We start from the raw sequence: 18,941 nt of genomic DNA, 5'->3' as shown, positions 1-18,941 counted from the left end.
TCAAAACAATGATTTGATTTTTTTTCTGTCAAACAGAATTCTTGCTTTGACACCAGCCCTTCGGAAATCTGGACTCATTTCCACCTGTGCTGTAGACATTCATTATCACCTTGAGTAAATAACTTCATCTCCCTCCACCCCTCGTTTGCACTGCATGGGAAAAAAGGAAGAAAGTTCTTCTGTTTCCCTTATATACTTCAGTTATGAGATTTTTGAGCCAAGGATTGGCACTTACTATGCAACGTGCAATGTCTAATGTAACAAACCTGCAACACCTGCAGGGACATCCAGACATGAATGTCACGCAAATAAATACAGACGATGCTTTGCCATACAAATCAGTTCTCTATTTACAGTTGCTGAAGGTTTCTACCATGAAACAGTTTGCACAGTTACCAAAGGTGTAACAATCACTCTTAATGCCTGCTTATAAATACAGAAGTACTTACAGGTTTTAAGAACACTAAAAGTAGTCTCAGATTAGCCATCTTGTATATTGTAGCAGTCTGATGCAAAAAGACTATGTAGCTCAATCTCTCAAAACTATTGACAGATGCAGACCAGTCTATATGTAATATCTCAAGTACTCTTAACTGCCTCTCACTGCCTTGAACACTCCCCTCATCACTAACGTATAATACCCTTAAGGATATGGAAATAATCTCAAATCAATACCAGGACTTCAGGAAAATCACTAATTCACAAACAATTAGATTGCAAGTCATATGTACACTGACTTATAATGGTATGATTTTGTGATTTATATGAGATGATATACATATGATTTATATCTGATTGATAATAGCGTGCATTCAAAAGCAGGATCTTCACCTTTGTAACTGACTGTTTCAGGGTCAGCTGCAAATTAACCGAGAGAAGTGTTCCACTATTCTTCCTTAAGGGTTAATATTCAGACCATCCATTTTATTCCAGAGCATCAATACTTGGTTCAACTTGAGCATATGGTAAACTAAGTTTTTAAGTAAATATTTTTGAAGGAAAAAAATTCACAAAAAAAGTAACAAAAGAACGAACAAAAAAAACCCAACCCCCAGTAAAGCCCTCGACTCCCCACAGAATTGCTGAGGCTTGAAGGCAAGTCCACTTCAAAAATCGGTTTGTTTTTAAAGTGGAACACTAGCCTACAGTTTGGGAAAAGGGTCTGTCTCCTGAGAATTGCAAGGCCTTGAAACGTACCAAACATTAGTATAAGTGGACTGGCTGATACTAGACAGCCCTCAAACTGCAGCTTGGTATCAAAAAGCCACTCTTCAGTTCAATTTATGTTTCTTCTTGAGGGGAAATATCAAATCTCAGACTAGAATTACACACCACTGCGACAGTTAAAACAGAATCCCAGAATAATGCAAACACTGCTGTTCACACTCAGGACTAAATTAGACCCAGTAAAACAATCAATTTCTTATATCAAACATTTCACTTCTGTTAATGTTACATGAGGTAAAACACAGCAAAAACAAACAACAGAGAAGTGCTCTTAAAAATAGTATTTTTTATCATGGAAGAAGTATCATGTCTGTAACTTACACATGGATTGAACTTGGCAGCATGAGCATCTGAAACAGCCTCTGAGGTTTGTAATGCCACTGTAATGCACTGCTAGAAGTTAATATTAATAAGGATTCCAGAAAAACATAGGGAAAACTGCACCCAGTCTCCCTGAAGGATACATCATAGTATATTCAGAACCTTTTGTCCAAAAAGTATGTGGTGTTTCTTGATAGCAGAGCAACTTTTTTTTTTTTCTGTTCACTGTTCATTTTAGTGAATTTATTTAGGAACTAGCAAAACTGAGAATTACTGCAACATGAAACCACAGAATACTGCAAACCAGAAAAAAGTATTTTAGTATTTTATAGTATTACTAGGAAAGAAATGTTATAGTTTGCTCTGGAGATTTCCTTCCATTAAGCTAAATATAAAGGCAAGTCAATTAAATTTGCTTTGTGTTTCGCAAGTATCTTCTTTTGCACCAGAAGAGCAATCTTCTTCATTACTGAAAACATGCATGTAGGAGGCATATTGATTCCTGTTATCAAATATTCCAGAGTAAAGGCTAAGTCATACCAGGAGAATGTTAAAAGAGACACTTCTGCCACCTCTCTGTATTTATAATTGCTGGAGTGGATGGCAAGAAATCTGGAACGCTGGTGTGAACTCAAGCGTGTCCTTAATTGTGTCCCGCTGACAAGGCTTGCTCTGGTTCTGCTATGCAAAGAAGAGTTCCAAAGTGACGCACTCCTGCCACATGCCCCCATTCCCTCCTGCCTACAATGTACTTCTGACAGATCATCTATTCTAGAAGAGGGATATGATAAAATCACAGGAGCTGGAAATAAAGCAGGAAGGAGGATCAGAAGTCACCTACCACATGCCAGGCGGATCCCTGATGTCCCAAACCAGTGAATACAACAGTGACACGGCAAACAAGATGAGCCCCTGCACATTCTCCAACCCCACTGCCACTGCCTGGGCAACCTGCATTCAAACAGCCAAACACTCTTCCCTTAAAAACAAGGTGGCCAACGCAAACAGTTGCTGGCTTGAACTTTCTCTACACCACACCTGGAGACTGGCTGGGGCCAACTGGCACAGATCAAAACCTGTAGTGCTGGTACAGCCAGAGTAACGTGGGATATAAGCCCACTAGATGATAACACATTATAAGGCATTGCCAGCAGTCAGAGAAGACTACTTGCAAGTTGCAAAATAAACAGTTAGAAAGTTTATTTAAAGGTGAAGTCACTCATGCTAATCAGATAATCCTAAATGATTACTCATGAAAACTTTATACCACATCCAGTCACCATGAATTGTTTAATCGCCATCACATATTCTTTTAGAGTACGCAGTCTATTATATGCCACTAAAAATATTACTTCACAAGTATTTTCAAGTTTGATTGCTTGTCTTATTCTTACACTATTAAAAATAACTTCGGTTTTGGAGGACTTCAAACATACCAGGTTAAGAGCTATAACAAATCTTCTCCATCCCTTCACACTATACATGCATATTTACCTGTTTATTTCTTTTTAAACTGGCACGTGTCCCTTTTAAGACTCAACCACTTGCACCTTCTGCCTCCTAGAAGCAAGTCTAAGGTCGCGCTGGGGAGGGGAAGAGCTCTCTTCAGTGTGACAATCCAGTTTACAGTCTTTCAGTTACAAAAAGACAGTAGGTTAAGCTTCTGCTAAATGAGCATATCTTCCAAGTTTCAGACCACAAAATTAGTGATTTAAATAATAATAAATGGCTACAGCATGAGCTTCAATTGTCATTGAAAAAAACATTTAAAAGAATCCTTCTTATGTACGTTTGCTAGACTATGCACAAAGGGTAAACAAATAACGATTCTGTGCTCTAGGTGTTGCCTAAATCTTAAAAAGTGGTAGGTTATCATCACCACACGATGGTACACAGGCATATTTTCTGAAGTGTGACATTTTGGTTTGTTTCACTTGTTGTCAAAAAAATTGTGAAAAGAATTTAAAATATTGAAAGAAATACCATTGAGGTCTTACATTTTTAGAGGAATTGGTAACTGCTACCTGCCATTTTATCAGAAAACTCAACCACAATGCTGACGATTTAGTTGAAATTATTCCTTTTAAAAAATGTGACTATGTCTTCCAATGCATTACAACTGGATGGGATTAAAATTAACCGTTTCTTAAAAAAGGAAAAATTCAGTGACATTCAATATGAGGGGAGATGTATGGTTAAAGATCCAAAGATAATGAATCTATGGAAGAATAATTTTAAAGACAGAGAGAGGTGCATATGTAGACCTTCACTCTAACCTAATTCTGTTCAACAAGATTTCTCTTTATTAAGTCATTTCAAATAATCTCTAGGAGAATATTTGCACTGAAGAACAAGCAGTGGTTGAAAGGAATTTCCATCTTGAAAATTGCCAGAATTCCTGTATGTTTTTACTAACTATAATTTATTTAGGCCAATCAGTTGGTGTATTCCAAGTTACTCATTAAGAGATGGTAGTACTGGTATCTAAGCAAGCGGTATGATTTAAGAAGGACTGCGTGTTCTGCTCAACTGTGACTATCTGTGGACAGCAAACCCAGAAGCCCTGGGGACCGCCTCTGGTCTGGGCGAGAGTTCTTGCTGACATTTTGGGGCGGGTGACAGAGCACTGACTGTCCCCTCAAAAACACCCTTCTGCGTGGGAAGGACATCCAGACACTCAAAAAAGAAAGAATGGCAGTGTCCACCGGTACCAAGTCATTATCATCACAGAATTAGAATTACAGTCTCTACCTGTCATCAGCCATGATAAATTATTAATAGAAAACTCACCATTTAATTCAGTCACTTGTGAACTCTCTGTAATGTTTAGTCTTAATTTAAAGCTCCAAACGTTTTACATATATTTTGGGTTTTTTATAATTACGTGAGCAAGCTAAAATGGGATAAACTGTAGTCAAATGCATGGGAAAGGCTAGCACAAATCCTGTGAATTACAGCCCTGCTGAGCTTTTGCAATTCTAGATAACTGTTGCTGGCATGCTAAGCACCCTGGACCTTTCAGGATTCAGCCCTGTTGTAGCTGTCAGAGTGAGTTACATCAGCTGAATAGAGATTCTGAAGGAAAATCTAGTAAACCTATTCCTGAGGGCTGCATAAGATTTTGTGAACACTGTTATTTCTTAGCCTGTAAAAAGGTACAGGCACACCAGAAGAAGGCTGTTCTGTTCATTTTTCACTTGATGCCCTCGTTTGCTATTCAACAGCATATCACTAGAGTTATTCATGCTACTATTCTGACTTCCAGGTTTAAACTGTTCACAATTCATGCTATGCATGAATAATCCGGCTCTTGACAAGGCTGTTTTATTTGCTTTTAAGCATGTTGTTTCCTTGAAATTTTGCTTCCGGTTTCTACACAGGAAATGAAAAATCAGGATAGTATATCGCATATAGGTGCCTCTAAAGGGTGACAGGAATGTCTTTTTCTTATGCACTTTACCCTAAATGGAACTGCTATTCTTTGTGCTCAGTAACCCAGAAAAAAAGGGGGAGAAAGAAAACCATGAGTGCTTTATTGCTATCTGCTGCTTTCCCCTTCATAGAAATGGACCATGATACGAATTATCATTCCCTGCATGAAGATTACACAGAAAAAAACCAAGCTAATCTTGTTTTATCTGATGACCAAAAGGAAAAAATAATTCCTAAAAATAATTCCTCTTCTCGTTTTCCAACCAGCTCCTTCAGCAAATACTTTGGATGAAACAGATTGTCTGGCAGATGATGAAAAGCATAGAGAAAGTTGAGCATCCTTCATAGAAAACATCCTGTCAACAGCATCCTAATCTTTCCATCTAGTGCTCATTAGCCTAAGCATCCATGAACGTAGCTGCTGTAGCAGCTAAACATGAAGAAATCTCTATCCTCAAGCCAGAACTAAACATACAAAAAACTCTACAGATTAAACTCCCTACCCTGAAGTTAATCTACAAACAATGAAGCAACTAAACCCATGGGAAGAGCAAGTACCATGTTACTCATGGTCTGTGCAGCTTGAAATACAAACAGGGTTAACTTTAACCACCTAAAACATACAACATAGAATACAAACTCTTAACTGCAGCATAATAACAAACTCGGAAAAAAACCACACTGCAGTCCCTCCTAAAGGATGCCAAAAGACTTATTTTCTATTACGATATCAGGTTCAAAAAAACAAGTCCAGTAGTACAAATAGAGATGAAGAACTTAGATTGAGAAACCTTGAGGTTCGTATATCCAGAGGAAAGGAGAGCTGATTGTGTAACTGCTTCTCTTCTCACGTGTAAAAAAATACCCTTCTCACCCTGGCCCCAACTGTGTTCCATGAAGAGAAGACAAAAAGTCAGCTCTTCTTTTCTACCGTCCTCTGAGCTCCCAGACTCTCTCACTTCTTTCTACACCACTGGGCTATTCCAACCAAAAGTTGAAAGATCAGTACAGCATCCAGAGCACCATACAACCGGAGCGTTTAAACCCCTTATAGCTGAGAAGTAGCTTCTAGCCATTCCTTTGCCTTGGAGCTATAGTCAGTCACCCAAGAAGGGAGAGGAACAGTTTCAGTATGGCAGTTTCAGTTAGAAGCTTCTAAATAGCATCTTTCTGTCGTTTAGATTGACTTAATGACTTTTTCACTAGGTGCTAACTGTTGCCAGTTTCATTGTTGGGTATCTATCCATAACGCACCTCTCAGCCTGGGTAACACTGCTGCCTCCAGCCCTGTTCCACTCCTGGATGCTTTCAAGCTCCCAGTTCATACACCTAACAGTGTTAGGCACCATAGTTTCTAAATCACTTTGGGGACTGGCCTGCATTGGTCTACTTCATGGAAAAGAATTGGAGATGTCATGACAGCTAGGAAGGACTCAGAGCAAGTATAAAGCCACCACGGGTTACAGAACGAGGAACTGTCATAAATGCCAGGAAGCAACCTAAACTGCAATGTGCACAACTACCCCTGGCTTGTAAGTCTGGAATCATGTGCAGGGTTTTTTCCCCTCAGAACTCTCCTACAGCATGAGAACCGTATATGAAGCTATACCTCTTCCCGGCTTGTCAAGTTCCACAATCCCTCCTTTGGTCTATCATACACATTTAGGAAGGTGCTTCGGAATAAGATGAGAAGTCTTGGGGTTTAGTACAGAAAGCATTCAGAAAACCAAACAAATAAGCAAACAAAAGCATAACACTTTATATCTACCACTAACATCACTATCACGCAGCGGATATGTATCCTAAATAAAATCAGTCACTGAGCAAGAAGTTCTTAACACCCTTGAACCTGGAAAGCAGAAGACAATTCTAATGAGATGGACTAGGCTTCCTGAAACAGATACTTTTGGTATAATTAACTGGCTGGCAGAGGTGAAAGGGGGAAAAGGAAGCCTACAGGAAAAGCACAGACTTTTTCTTAAGGGGGGGCAGGGCGAGGATCAGACCAAAAGCAAATCTGATTAAATTGCTGAGCACGAAATCAAGCCCACAGCTGGTAAGCAATCTGCAGCGATATGACTAGGTTATCCATGTTCCTGCAAGCATTGCTAGCTTCCCCGGGAAGTTTCAAAGGATAGTAAATAAGACAATTTTAAAGGCACAGTTTTCTTGCTACAGACCCACCAACATGTCAGAATTAAATAATTAGCATCATTATTTTCAGTCTTTTTAACAACCCAGCAGCAGCAACACTTGTTTTGGAGAACTGTTTTAAGCACTGTGAGGACAGAACAAGTGGGGGAATAAAAAGAAGGAAAGAAAAAAGAAATATAAGAATTAAATCTACATTATTGAAATACATCACAATACATATAAAAAACAGGAACGCACCAAGTGACTGTTCTCCTAATACATCTTGTTTTAGGCAGCTGATATTTAGTTTGGAAAATCGCTTCTACATGCTGCAACATACAAGATGTCGTGTAACAAAAATACTGCAAAAAATTAACATTGCCTGTTCCTGGAGTGCAAGACAAAGCCTGGAACACAGGCACAGGAAATCATGGTTCTGCGTACCAGAAAATGGAAAATAATACCAGGATAAACAGTACTGACCAAACTACTGTATTCATGGGACCAAAGCACAGCCAGAAACAGTTCCATACAGGAAAACAAAAATCCCAAAGTGAACTACTCTTTGCGAAGAACAACAAAGTTAAATGTAGCAATACTGGAGGCTCTTCAGCATGTTGGAATAGGCATATACTATCCTTGAAAGTATGTATTTTATTTGGAATAATTAAGTCATGACTTAATACGACCCATGCTTTCCACTACAAACACCAACTAATTGCAAAAGTACTTATCAGCCTACAAAAATGTCACAGTTCCCAAAAATGTGGGTGTTTACAGATACACTCTCATGAAACTCGGGAAATTATCCAGGTTACTAAGTACACGTGCCAAGTGCTATTTTAGACACTGAAGTAAGTATCTGAGGCATCCACACAGGCTGCCAGATGTGCTGCAGGACTTACAGGACACTTGCATTTTCTGGAGCTACACCTTGAGGTCAGACAGGGCAGAGCGAGTATCACAAACTGGGTCTTCAGGTATATTAATTGCAAGTTAATTTAAAGTGCCTTCACAAATGGAGACACTGAAGAATATATTTTTTTTTTATCATGTCAAAATAGAAGAGATAAGCTCACAGGAACATTCAGTGCTCCACTTGCTAAAGATTCAGTATTGCAGCTCACAGATGCTTGCTTACTTCTACAGCCTAAGTACACTACCGAGTTCTATAAAGTCAAGCCAAAATACACATTCCTACAACTGAAAAAGGAGTTAACAAAACATGAACATTTAAAATTTATGCAAAGACTTTACCCAGTAACATCCATGATCAGATGCAAACAAAGGAGGGAAGCAAGCATTATGTTTTTCTTCTTCACCTACAGAAGCACAGACCAAACCTTTCCTTTTTTAGCTAACTGTTCTGTTCACATATTTATTCTGAAGTGGTCTAATTATTTTTCTAAGGTTTCCATACTGAATCCTGACAAAGCACTTAAGAAATGTATGCAATACTTAACAAAAAAAACCCACAAACAACAAAAAAAAATAAAAAACCCCAACAAACAAAACAGTAAAGTTTGGAAAAAATATTCTGTAGGTATAATAAACAAAATTTTTTAGGAATTGCTTAATCCCTGCCTCTTTCCATATATAAAAAAAATAAATTGGTCTTCCACACTCATACTGAAAAAGAAATAGGAATTTTGGATCTTTCTATGTTCCTACTACCATCAGTGGAAGCTTGACCATTTATTTCACTGAGCAAAAATATCCTGGCCTTATTACTCTGGAGTCCCAGACTACGGGATCAGGTTGCTGAATACATGAACTAATCCGATTAGTCAGTAAAAGGACTGAATGACTTCTCAGTCATGACTTTTCAGAATTTCAGCATGATCCACTCTCACCAAATGAAAGCACCTTAACATGGGGTAGATGTAAGGCTGTGAGTGAAGTTAAAACCACACTTATACTACAGTTTATAATGTATAATGACTCATTCTCACTTACTTCCTGATCCCTCCAATCCATCTAGTCTTTAAATATAATAAAATTATATTAATTTAAAATGGCTTCAAATGTAATTCAAAAGCTGTGTGTAAATCTGGCCAATTAATATTTGTTGAATGGGCAGTTACTTAAATTAATATAACCGCATCTTCCTAACATTGTCCTCTTCTTTTTTTCCTCTATGCTTTTTCATAATAATGACAAAGGGCAAGAAATTGTCTTCCTGCTCCCACAACCTAAAAGTTACTTCTCCCTCTCCCTACATCAGGACAGAAGTACAATTACAAAGATTTTTTTCACCAAAAGTTCATAAAGGCAGGAAAAAATTAAGAGTGACAAAGACAGAGACTGACGTCAAAACAAAAATGGCCCAGCACTACGGGCATTCAACTGGGAAATGAAATACAAATGGTTAAATTCAGGTCCTCTGCTGGACAGGGACCAGAGATGAAATAACTGGGTTAAATCCTGAATGATTCTCCTAACCACTCGCTGTAATTCCAGTTTGGATCAGTCCTGCTTCTGCTATAAGTAACATTGCTTTAGCTTATGTAAATATGAGCTTGGTATGCACTAGCCATGCAAATTATTCACCCTGTTTTTCAAATGTTACACCTGGAATAAACTCGCTCATAGCAGGACGTCTGCACAAGGTACAATCAGGCAGGAAAGTTCCGCTGTTTGCAGGAACCCACATTTGTACAAAGACTCCCCGCTGAGACTGTATTATTCAAGTGTTGTGGATTTTTATACATTCATATGAAGGAAAAACAAAGAGAAAAAAACAATCAGAATTTTCGCTTGGAAGACATTTTGTCAAAACCAACTCATAACTAGTATCAGGGAGGAACACTTCGAGCAAGCTAACCCTCAACATCCTCAGTTTCAAAGATTTATGATTATTGAACAAATTACTCTGACTTGCTCAGAGCTGTACAGTCTATTTCATTAGCATACACTTGCAGACATTCTGAGATGGTTTACACATATACAAGGGAATGCAACACATTCAAATATTTTAGATCCCCATTACACGGGATGGTAAACCACATTAGCCTTTTCATTTTATGGATATAGGCCAGAGCCCTACCACTACCAAGTACATTGATAAAAGTCAGAAACCCAAAGAATATAAAACAATTCCCTTCTCCAGGCTGCAAAGCAGTGTTGAGCTCTCTAGCCCATTGCTGACAGGAGCAGTCTTCTCCGTATAGATGATGAGATGATGAGAGAATCTCCACATTACCTAGCAGATTGCTCTCTACGTTATCTATCACACCACGTGCTTAGAAAGAATCTGTTGTTTCTAATTTTCAGTGCATGAAAGAAATCATTTCATACCATTTGCAGTAAGCAATAAGCAGAAGCATCTCTTCTACCCCAAGTTTATGTTTTTAAACAGATTTATATGAGAATAAATTACAGTGGTATGACAGCCTTTAACCACAGCAGCCTGAAAAACTGCAGTTTCAAATCAATGCAATATCAACTACCTCAAATTGAGATTAAACCAAATAGGTGGGATTGCATAGCAAGCATGTGTTCATATACCTATTTTGAATATTCCATATAATTAGCCACTGTCCCTTATTGGGCTTTGAAACTCTTCTACCAGTTGTAGCAGTATGCATTGATGAGTCAGAGCCAATATGAACACTTCATAGAATTTTGTCCAGCTCTTGTTCATTGTAAAAATCACTTGGAAAAAAATGTCCATTTTAAAACACAAATGGCAAAGTATTCTGTCTTTTTAACAGCGAAATGCAGACATGTTTACCTTCTGTAGTTAAGTAATGAAGATACTATTTCCATGTGCAATAAAGCCCAGTAATTCATTCAGGGACTAGCTGAGGTGGTTGTTAATTCAGTTACAGACCCAGTACTCCAGCCATACAAAGCAATCACACACCGATTTAAGTTCCTGAATACAGATCTGAATATCCTTCCTCTAAAATCAAATAAAATTGTAGATTAGAGTTAAAACAAAACATTTCTTGTGCTTGATTCCACCATCTTTAGTTGAAGTGCATGTAACATTTCAACCCTCAAAACACCCTATTAATTTCTCTGAGTCATGTTTGAGAGCAGGTTGTGAGTGATTGTAGCAGCTGGAGATGAAGCACACCTTGCTGCAGAATCATAGGGAATATCTTTTTTTTTTTTTTTTCTTTTTTAAAATCTCATAAAATTACTTGCCATAGATAAATGCATTTAGTATCTGCACTTTAAATTAGACTCGGGACAGACATGCTAAATCTGTATTAATTTTCCAAATGGGAATTTTAGGGAGAAAAAGGTAATCTCCCCATAAACTGCTCTATTTGACAATCTTTATTAAAACAATGAAAAAGGAAAAAAAAAATCAACTGTTATGGAATAATTGTTAAACAAGGGGGTATAGCAATGCTGCATTAAAAAGTCAAAAATGTTCTATGCTGGGCCTAGATACAGATGAAGAAAAGTAAATAGCATTTAAAAAAACACCCATACCACTCTGTAACTGCATGCAAATAAATACAATAACAGTATTTTAAGCACAGTTAATGATTTTAGAAGGTCCACTAAGAATTTGTTCAACATGTGGTTATTTAAAACCTGCTTTTACTCTTTACTGTTTTATCTGCTTTACAATATGCATTCACTATGTTTGTCTGATGCTTTTATTAATTTTTTTTTCATACAGAATTCATTATTGGAAGGTCTTATTCCTTTAAATCAGAGTCCTTTTTCAGTTTTAACAAGGTTACATCTAATATGTACTTGTAGTCAATGCAGATTTTTTTTTAATGAACTTATTAAAAATAATAATGATGCTCCAGAAACCTACATATTTTGTATAAAAATATGCATACTTTTGCCCTACACCTTTTTAGAAGTCTACATGGCAATAAGAATTAATCCCTTCCAAAAGCAGATGCCACTGTATTCATGTTCTCCTATATACAATGATCAATTTCAAAATAACAGAAAAATCTTGTTCATTTCAGAAATGAAATTTCCAGTTAATTGTCACATGGGAAGCCCATTCACAAACACGTAGAGAGAGAATTTGATACATAAACTTACATTTTTCACCTGTTCAGGTATCTTTTCAGTGTTATTTTCAGTCTGACCTGACATTCCTTGCCTTCAGTTGTAATGACATTGGTTCCAGAATTTAGGCATGAACCTTCAATATAAAAATTAAGGAATTCACACACCAAATTCACAGGGGTGAGAACACCGACTTAAAAGTGATAAATTCGCTTACTAGTAAGAGCTCTGAGATCAGAAAATGGATTGTAGGGTTTAAACAATGTCCTGGTTTTATTTATGTGACATTCAAAATAAACTACTGTTCGCTATACAAGTATGTAAGTACATTTATATATACACGCAAGTATACACACATACACACATAATGTTTATTGTGGGTTATTTCCTCTTTTTAGTTTCCTAAGAATTAGTCCTACCACCACATATTAGAGAATTAGTAATTTAAAATTGTATTTTCCTTAGGCAAATATTTTTTTTACAATTCAATCATGTTTTCACCAAAGATGCCTGATAAATTAATTATGCTGATTATCTTAATTTTCTACATAATGGTAATAGAATTGTCTTTACCTGTTTAATGCATTTTCAAAGGAATAACACGTTCCCAGTTACCATATACTTTCCTAGTAATTATCAACTGTTCAAAAAGATTTATCTGTTAAACATGCTAATTCTCAAAAATATTTCAATCATGAGAAGCCTGATAAAAGAACTAATGAAACTGGCAGTAACAGTATCATTTTATGCAGTGGCCCTTGGTTTAGGGTGTGTGACACACACTGGATAGTACAGTAAGTCTAATGTATACAAGGAGTTAAGTACATCCCCAGCTACATGCAGTCACTCGTCCTATCAAAGTTGGTGTAAATTAATGCTTTCAGTTGCATAAATAGAAAAAAGTTACTACATTTTCAAATATTAAATATAAACAAAACTGTTATATATTTAAGAGATTGATAATATTGGTTGATTTAAAAGCTTGATTGGTATATTTAAGGCTTGATTGATACACAACTGACAAACTGCTATTAAATATAACTCACTTTAAGGTTTATAAGAGTAAATATATTTTCATACTATATTCAAAACTGCATGGTAAATTTTTATTTCAGCTATATGGACAAAATTAATGCAATAATCACATAACAAAAACCCAAACAGCCAAGTAGCTGAGTGAAAACTGTCGTATTTGTACCTGCCCACATTCTGGATCACAGCTGTGTGAAAATTCTCTGTGAGCCAGGAGCAAGATGCACAGCAGGGACAGAACTGTCACATAATAAATACCTCAGGTTTCTTTAAAAGTAACTCTCAGGAGTAGGAAAATGTTTAAAGTTTGCTACAGAGCTTGATTTTGAGGGGAGAAATGTTCTGAGAGCAGCAAAAGCACAAGAGCTCCTATTATAGGCTACGTCCTGGTTTTATTGCATCACTTTACTATAGAAGCCCATCTGATCTTGTCCATTTTAATTACAAAGAGGCTCAGAACCTATTTCGTATCTGCTCGCTGGGTCTGGAAAATGTTTTATAGTGAAAAGGAAATGAGAAGAAGCAGTAATATAGATGAACTCAAACATAAGTATTTAATAAATACCTCCTTTAAAATCAGCTCTAATAATTTATTGTGAAATATATTCAAGCTTGGTCCACGGTAATTTTAATTCAAATAAACACATCTAAATTTCTCCCATTGTTACCACTACAATATATGGGGGGGTTTGCCTTTTCTTTAATCATTCTGCCAACAGTAGACTGATTGGTATTTCTTTAAGCATGCAATCTACAGCATTCTATTCCAAAATGGCTGGGAAAACCTTTGCCATGACTCCCAAATTGCAACATGCTAGAAATTCACAGGTTTTCAAAGCTGCTGGTTGAAGATATAACGAAAAGATCTAAGGTTTATGCATGAATCAGCATCCCCTTGTCATAATGTCATGGTGCAGTGATCCCTGCAGAGCTGTAAGACTTTATTTAAAATAGAAAAGCTCAACACTGACTCTTGAGCCAGCAGGATTAAACGTCCAAGATTGTGCATAATTACCTCTGTGCTAAAACTACTACACGAAAAAACTTGTTACAGTTAGGAAAGTTTTATAGTACTCCATAGGAAATGTCTCTTTAGGTGACTCGAACAGCCTTTCAGTGCAAAAATGTGTGTGTACATAACACAACTGTCCCTGTTTGGGTTGGGGAATTTAAGAGGAAAGGATTTCATCTTCACCAGTTTCCTCTTTTTGTGTTTTGACAGAATTAACCATTTTTTAAAGATCTGATGTCACTGATGGTCAGCACTCCTCCAATCAGACTAGGCCAAATTACACTGTGCTGATGGACAAGAAAGTCCAATGGTTTGGATACCTTCCAGTTCCACCCTATGAAATACTCGCAGTACCTGTATCTTTGCTCCAGCTGCTAAAAGCCAAAGAGGTTCTGTTAGTGTGAACTGCTTTCTTAGCATTTGCCTTTACCACCTAGACTGTAATCCCCCAAATCACCCAGAAGTCTCAAAAAGGGCTAAGCCTAGCCTATTTCTCTTGAATGGCGTCACAGTAATCATCATAACAGTGAACATTTCTCTTCGTTGTGACATCAGTCTGAAGAAAGACTGCACCATCTCTCAGTCAAAACCATTAAGCCTCCTAGTGACACTCGCAAGGTGTCAAACTGCAATTAGATTCCAACGGCTACTCCCAATGGCCTGTCAACACAGCCCTGCACAAGACTCGCAACAGTCCAACAACCTAAAGCAACTATTTCTTACGGATGTGAGCTAAGGCTACCTACTCAGAGTGTCCATTCCACCTCTGCTACGCATATCTTCTGGTCACCTTTAAATGACTGAGTACTCTTACCATTTCAAACTTCCCTCAAGGCTACATGACCACCATCTCCTCTTTTCTGGATATTAGGAACCCAATTTAAAAGTAGTACCAGCAATAAAACTCACTCGTCTCAAAACTGCCTGCTCCATTAACAGACTCTGAGCAAGTGCTCACACTAAGTTTGAAGATTCCTTTAAACAGGTTTACAGTGGGATTTTTGCTTGGTTGGCTTTAAAGCCGAGGGAATCGCAGGCCCCAGTTCCCCTTTGGGTCACAAGCGGCAGAAGGGAGACAGGCACAGCCATAGCAGGGCGGCGGAGCGCCGGGGGAATGCAGGGGTACGGCTGCGCACCGCCTCTGCCACACCATTGCCCAGTTTCTGCAGCCTGAGGCTGAGCTGGGTTGGGGTTTATAAATCAAAAGCTGAAGTATTTTGATTGTCAAATTGTCAATTGTAGAAAATGTATTTGTTATTCTTAGGGCAGAACATCATTACTGCTATTACGGTACAAGACTACCACTACACTTAAGTGAAGAAAAATCGCCTTGCTGGATTGAAATACCTGGGTAAATACTGAAGCATTTTCAGTTCTGTATTATCCTATATTTCTGTGACCTTCTTTTACACCTGCACTGTTTTAACTGTTGATAGTGATGGGTTTGAACACAGGTTCTTTGTGCCCTAATCTGGAAAAAAACCCAAACCAAACCAAAAAACACAACCTGCAGGTTTTTCAATATTTCAAAAGAGAAGCAGAGACAAAACCCAGAAGGATCCTCCTTACCCATTTGTGCATGCACTGCTCTGTGATCAACTGCTAAATTCTGCTTCTTATATGGCAACTATTAGCCTTCAGAACTCATTGTTCTTCAACCAAACCTTTCTTGGAAGACAATCGGAGACACTATACATATTTTGAGCACATGCTCCACCAGTCAGTTAAATCCAATTGACAAGATAACGGGACTAAAACCAGCAGCGGTGACTGAGGTGGCGAAAAGGCAAGTACACGTTCACATCTTAATTTGGTGCTCTTCAAACTACTTGAAAATTGAAGCCTTAGACAACGTTCAGACAAAGGGAAGCCCAAAATGTGGATAGCATCTCCCTTCCGCTGGAAGTCTCGAAGTCCCTCACTGCAGTCTACAGCCTACACATGTCATCTCAGTATTGTAAGAGTTTTCCAAGATGGCTAAGCTCAAAAACAAGGCTATGCATGCACACAAACTGATAAACAACCTGATGCAGTTCGAGAAAGGTATCTATCCTTTACTTTTGCAAAGACCAAGTGTCTATACCTGGCTCCAGTAATAATAGGAAAAAAAAAATATCTGGCATTTTACATAAATTATTTTCAGGATTTCATTGACTTCACAGAACTGAGAAAAACAGAAAGACCCACCACATCTTTGTGGAATGCCATCTAGACTGCTACACAGCCCCTTACTTTACCAACAGTCCCAGCAACATATACTGCAAATACTAACCACATGCAGTTCTGGTTGCTGCAAACCCTCCTTGCCTAAGAGAGCAAGAACTCCTCCAAGCAGCTCGCAAAGATTAGCAAAGCGTACTGTGGCCGATTACGTGCGCTGACCTTTCTTGACTTCAGCTATGTATGCTATACCTTCCTATCCTCATACACGCCACTGAAAGCTCCTTGGGTCGAGCTCTTGCCCCACCTATCCCAGCACCTTTGCCGAGATGCCCCTCTTCAGCACCACCACACCTACCACGGCGGAGCTAAATCGGGGAAGGAAAAGATAAAAAAATAATAAAAAAAAGAAAAAATATTGCCTACTGGGAGTAAATTGCTCTCCCTGGCAGCCAGTTTCCAGACTCAGCGTCCCTCACATCTGGTCCCTTGGCGGGCTGGGGCGCTGCCTGGGGGGAGCCGGCACCGGGCAGCCGGTGAGCCGCAGGCCAGCGGGAGCGGGCAGCCCGGCACAGGGGCGCACAGGGGCGCACAGCCCCGCCGTCCTGACACGCCGGCCGCACGCTCACAGCCCTCACTGCCGACACGGGCCCGCAGCCCCGCACCGCACCGCGCCAGGCCCCGCCGGGCGGCTGCGGGGGGCAGGCCCCGAGCGGCCCGCAGAAGCGCACGTCCCTGCGGGACCCCGCGCCCAGGGCTGCTGCCTTCGCGCTCGGACACCGCACCGGCCCTACCGCCTCCCGAGCGGCGCATGTGCCCCGCGGCACGCGTGCGGCCGGGCCCGGCCTCGGCGGCTCCAGGGCAGAGCGGGCGGGACGGAGCGGGGGGCGAGCGAGCCGGCCGCGGGGCCGCCCCCCAACCCGCGGTGCGCGGAGCTCCCGGGGCGGCGAGGCGGAGCCCGCGGCACCGCGCGGCGTGACACGGCAGACGGCCCCGCGGCCGGCCGCCCCGCGCCCCCTCGACTCGGCGGCGGGAGGGGGCCGCGGCCCTGCCCGCGCCGGCTAACGGGAAGGCTCCGCAGCCGCGGCGGAGCCCGGGGGCGCTGCGAGCGGCCGCGCAGCCTTACGTAAGGCGCGGGGAGCCGCCGGGCGGGGGCGGCAGGAACCATTTCACACCCCGCGCAGGCGGCGGAGGCGCGCGCAGAGCCCCGCGCCCCGCTCCCGGCGTTCCCGCACCTGCCCGCGGGCGGCGCCCCCGCCCCCACCACACCCGCCCCCGCGCGCACCCCCGCCCCCGCCGCGCGCAGCCGCCCCGCCCCCGCCGCCACGGCAGGCTGGCGGGCAGCGCGCGCCGTGCGCAGCGCCCGTTACTCACAGGCGTTGGTGACGGCGAAGCTGTTGGCCACCTCCAGGTTGTCGATGTGGGGGGTCAGCCTGAACTCGGAGGTGGAAAACTGCACCATCCCCACCCGGAACGCGCTGTACTCCTGATCGGCGCCCCTCGGGAACAGCCCCCCTGCAGGGACACACACACACACACACACGCACTCGCATCAGGCGGGCGGGGGCACCGGCAGGGCAGCACCGCGGCCGCGTCCCCTCCCGCCGCCGGGCCCGGCGGTGCTGGTACGCCCCGCCGGCTCGGGCAGCCTGCCGGAGCGGCGCCGGCTGCGGGTCCGTCCCGTGCCCGGCCGCCGCGGCGGAGCCCCGGGGGCGCGGTTCGGGGAGGGCGAGGGGCCGGGGGAGGCACCCCCGGGCGCCGGGCGGGTACCGCGGTGGGGCCCGGCGTGCGGCGACACGGCAGGAATGCCTGAGTGACACCGGCGGGGGTGAGGGAGCGGGAGGTCCGTCGGGACGAGAGCGCGGTCCCCCGGCATGCCGGCACCTACCGATCTGGATGCTGTTAGAATTGACCCCCCAGATCAGTCCCCACAACACAGGAGCCAGGAAGACAGAAATATGCATAATCTTTTGCATTTCCAGGAAAAGTAGAGCATCCACAAAGCCACGGAAACAGCCCTTTCTTCTTCCTCGTCCTCCTCCGCGGAGCGCGCTCGTCAGCGAATTAGATCCCGTGCGGGGGGCGAGCGGCGGCCGGGCGCGCCGGCCACGGCAGGGACGGGCGGGCGGTAGCCCCGCGGCAGGCGCAGGAGAAGCCGTTGCCCACGGTGCCCGCTGCCGCCGGTCCGCGTCCCGGCCCCGGAAATAAGCGGCTGGGGAAAGGGGGGGGAGGGCTGGGGGGGTGGCCGCGTGCCGTTGGCGGCGGCGCCGCTGTGCTCCCGCTGCCTGAGCGCGCCCGCCGCCCGGCCCTGCCCTCACACGCGCTCGCCCGCGCTCCCTCGCACCCAACGGGCGGGCGGCGCACCCGGCGAGGCGGCGGCGCGCCTGCGCGAGCGGCGAGCCCGGCGGGAGCGCGCCCCTCCCGCCCCCTCGGCCGCCGCGCCCCGCCCCTCGGCGCGCGGCCCCGCCGCCAACCTTCAGCACCGCGGACAGAGGCGCCGCGGCGGGGGCGGGGGTCCGGGCCGGTGCCCGCGGCGGCGCCCCCCGCCCCCCCAGGCCGGGTCCCAGTTGTCCCGACCCCGCGGCCCCGGGCGGGGGGTGTGTTCCCACCGCCTGCCCCCCCGAGGGAGCGTACC

The 18,941-nt window shown here is 42.7% G+C and overlaps 1 protein-coding gene across 5 annotated transcripts in view; it reads right to left on the bottom strand.

Moving 5' to 3' along the window:
• Window positions 1-18,669, bottom strand: part of GRIA2 (glutamate ionotropic receptor AMPA type subunit 2) — a 96,486-nt gene extending 77,817 nt beyond the window's left edge. For all 5 annotated transcript variants that reach the window (XR_008746039.1, XM_055797318.1, XM_055797315.1 and 2 more), the window contains exons 1-2: window positions 18,195-18,669; window positions 17,681-17,821 (exon numbers count right to left, since the gene is read on the bottom strand). Coding sequence is in view for 4 of the 5 variants with exons in the window: in XM_055797318.1 (XP_055653293.1) it covers window positions 17,681-17,821; window positions 18,195-18,282 (229 nt within the window). In the remaining variant the exon portion in view is untranslated. The remainder of the gene's footprint in view (window positions 1-17,680; window positions 17,822-18,194) is intronic.
• Between the last annotated feature and the right edge of the window lie 272 nt (window positions 18,670-18,941).

Source organism: Falco peregrinus, chromosome 2 (assembly GCF_023634155.1).
Source record: "Falco peregrinus isolate bFalPer1 chromosome 2, bFalPer1.pri, whole genome shotgun sequence".
Taxonomy (NCBI): Eukaryota; Metazoa; Chordata; class Aves; order Falconiformes; family Falconidae; genus Falco; species Falco peregrinus.
The sequence above is the reverse complement of the archived record's forward strand: the minus strand, read 5'-3'. Positions and strand labels throughout refer to the sequence as shown.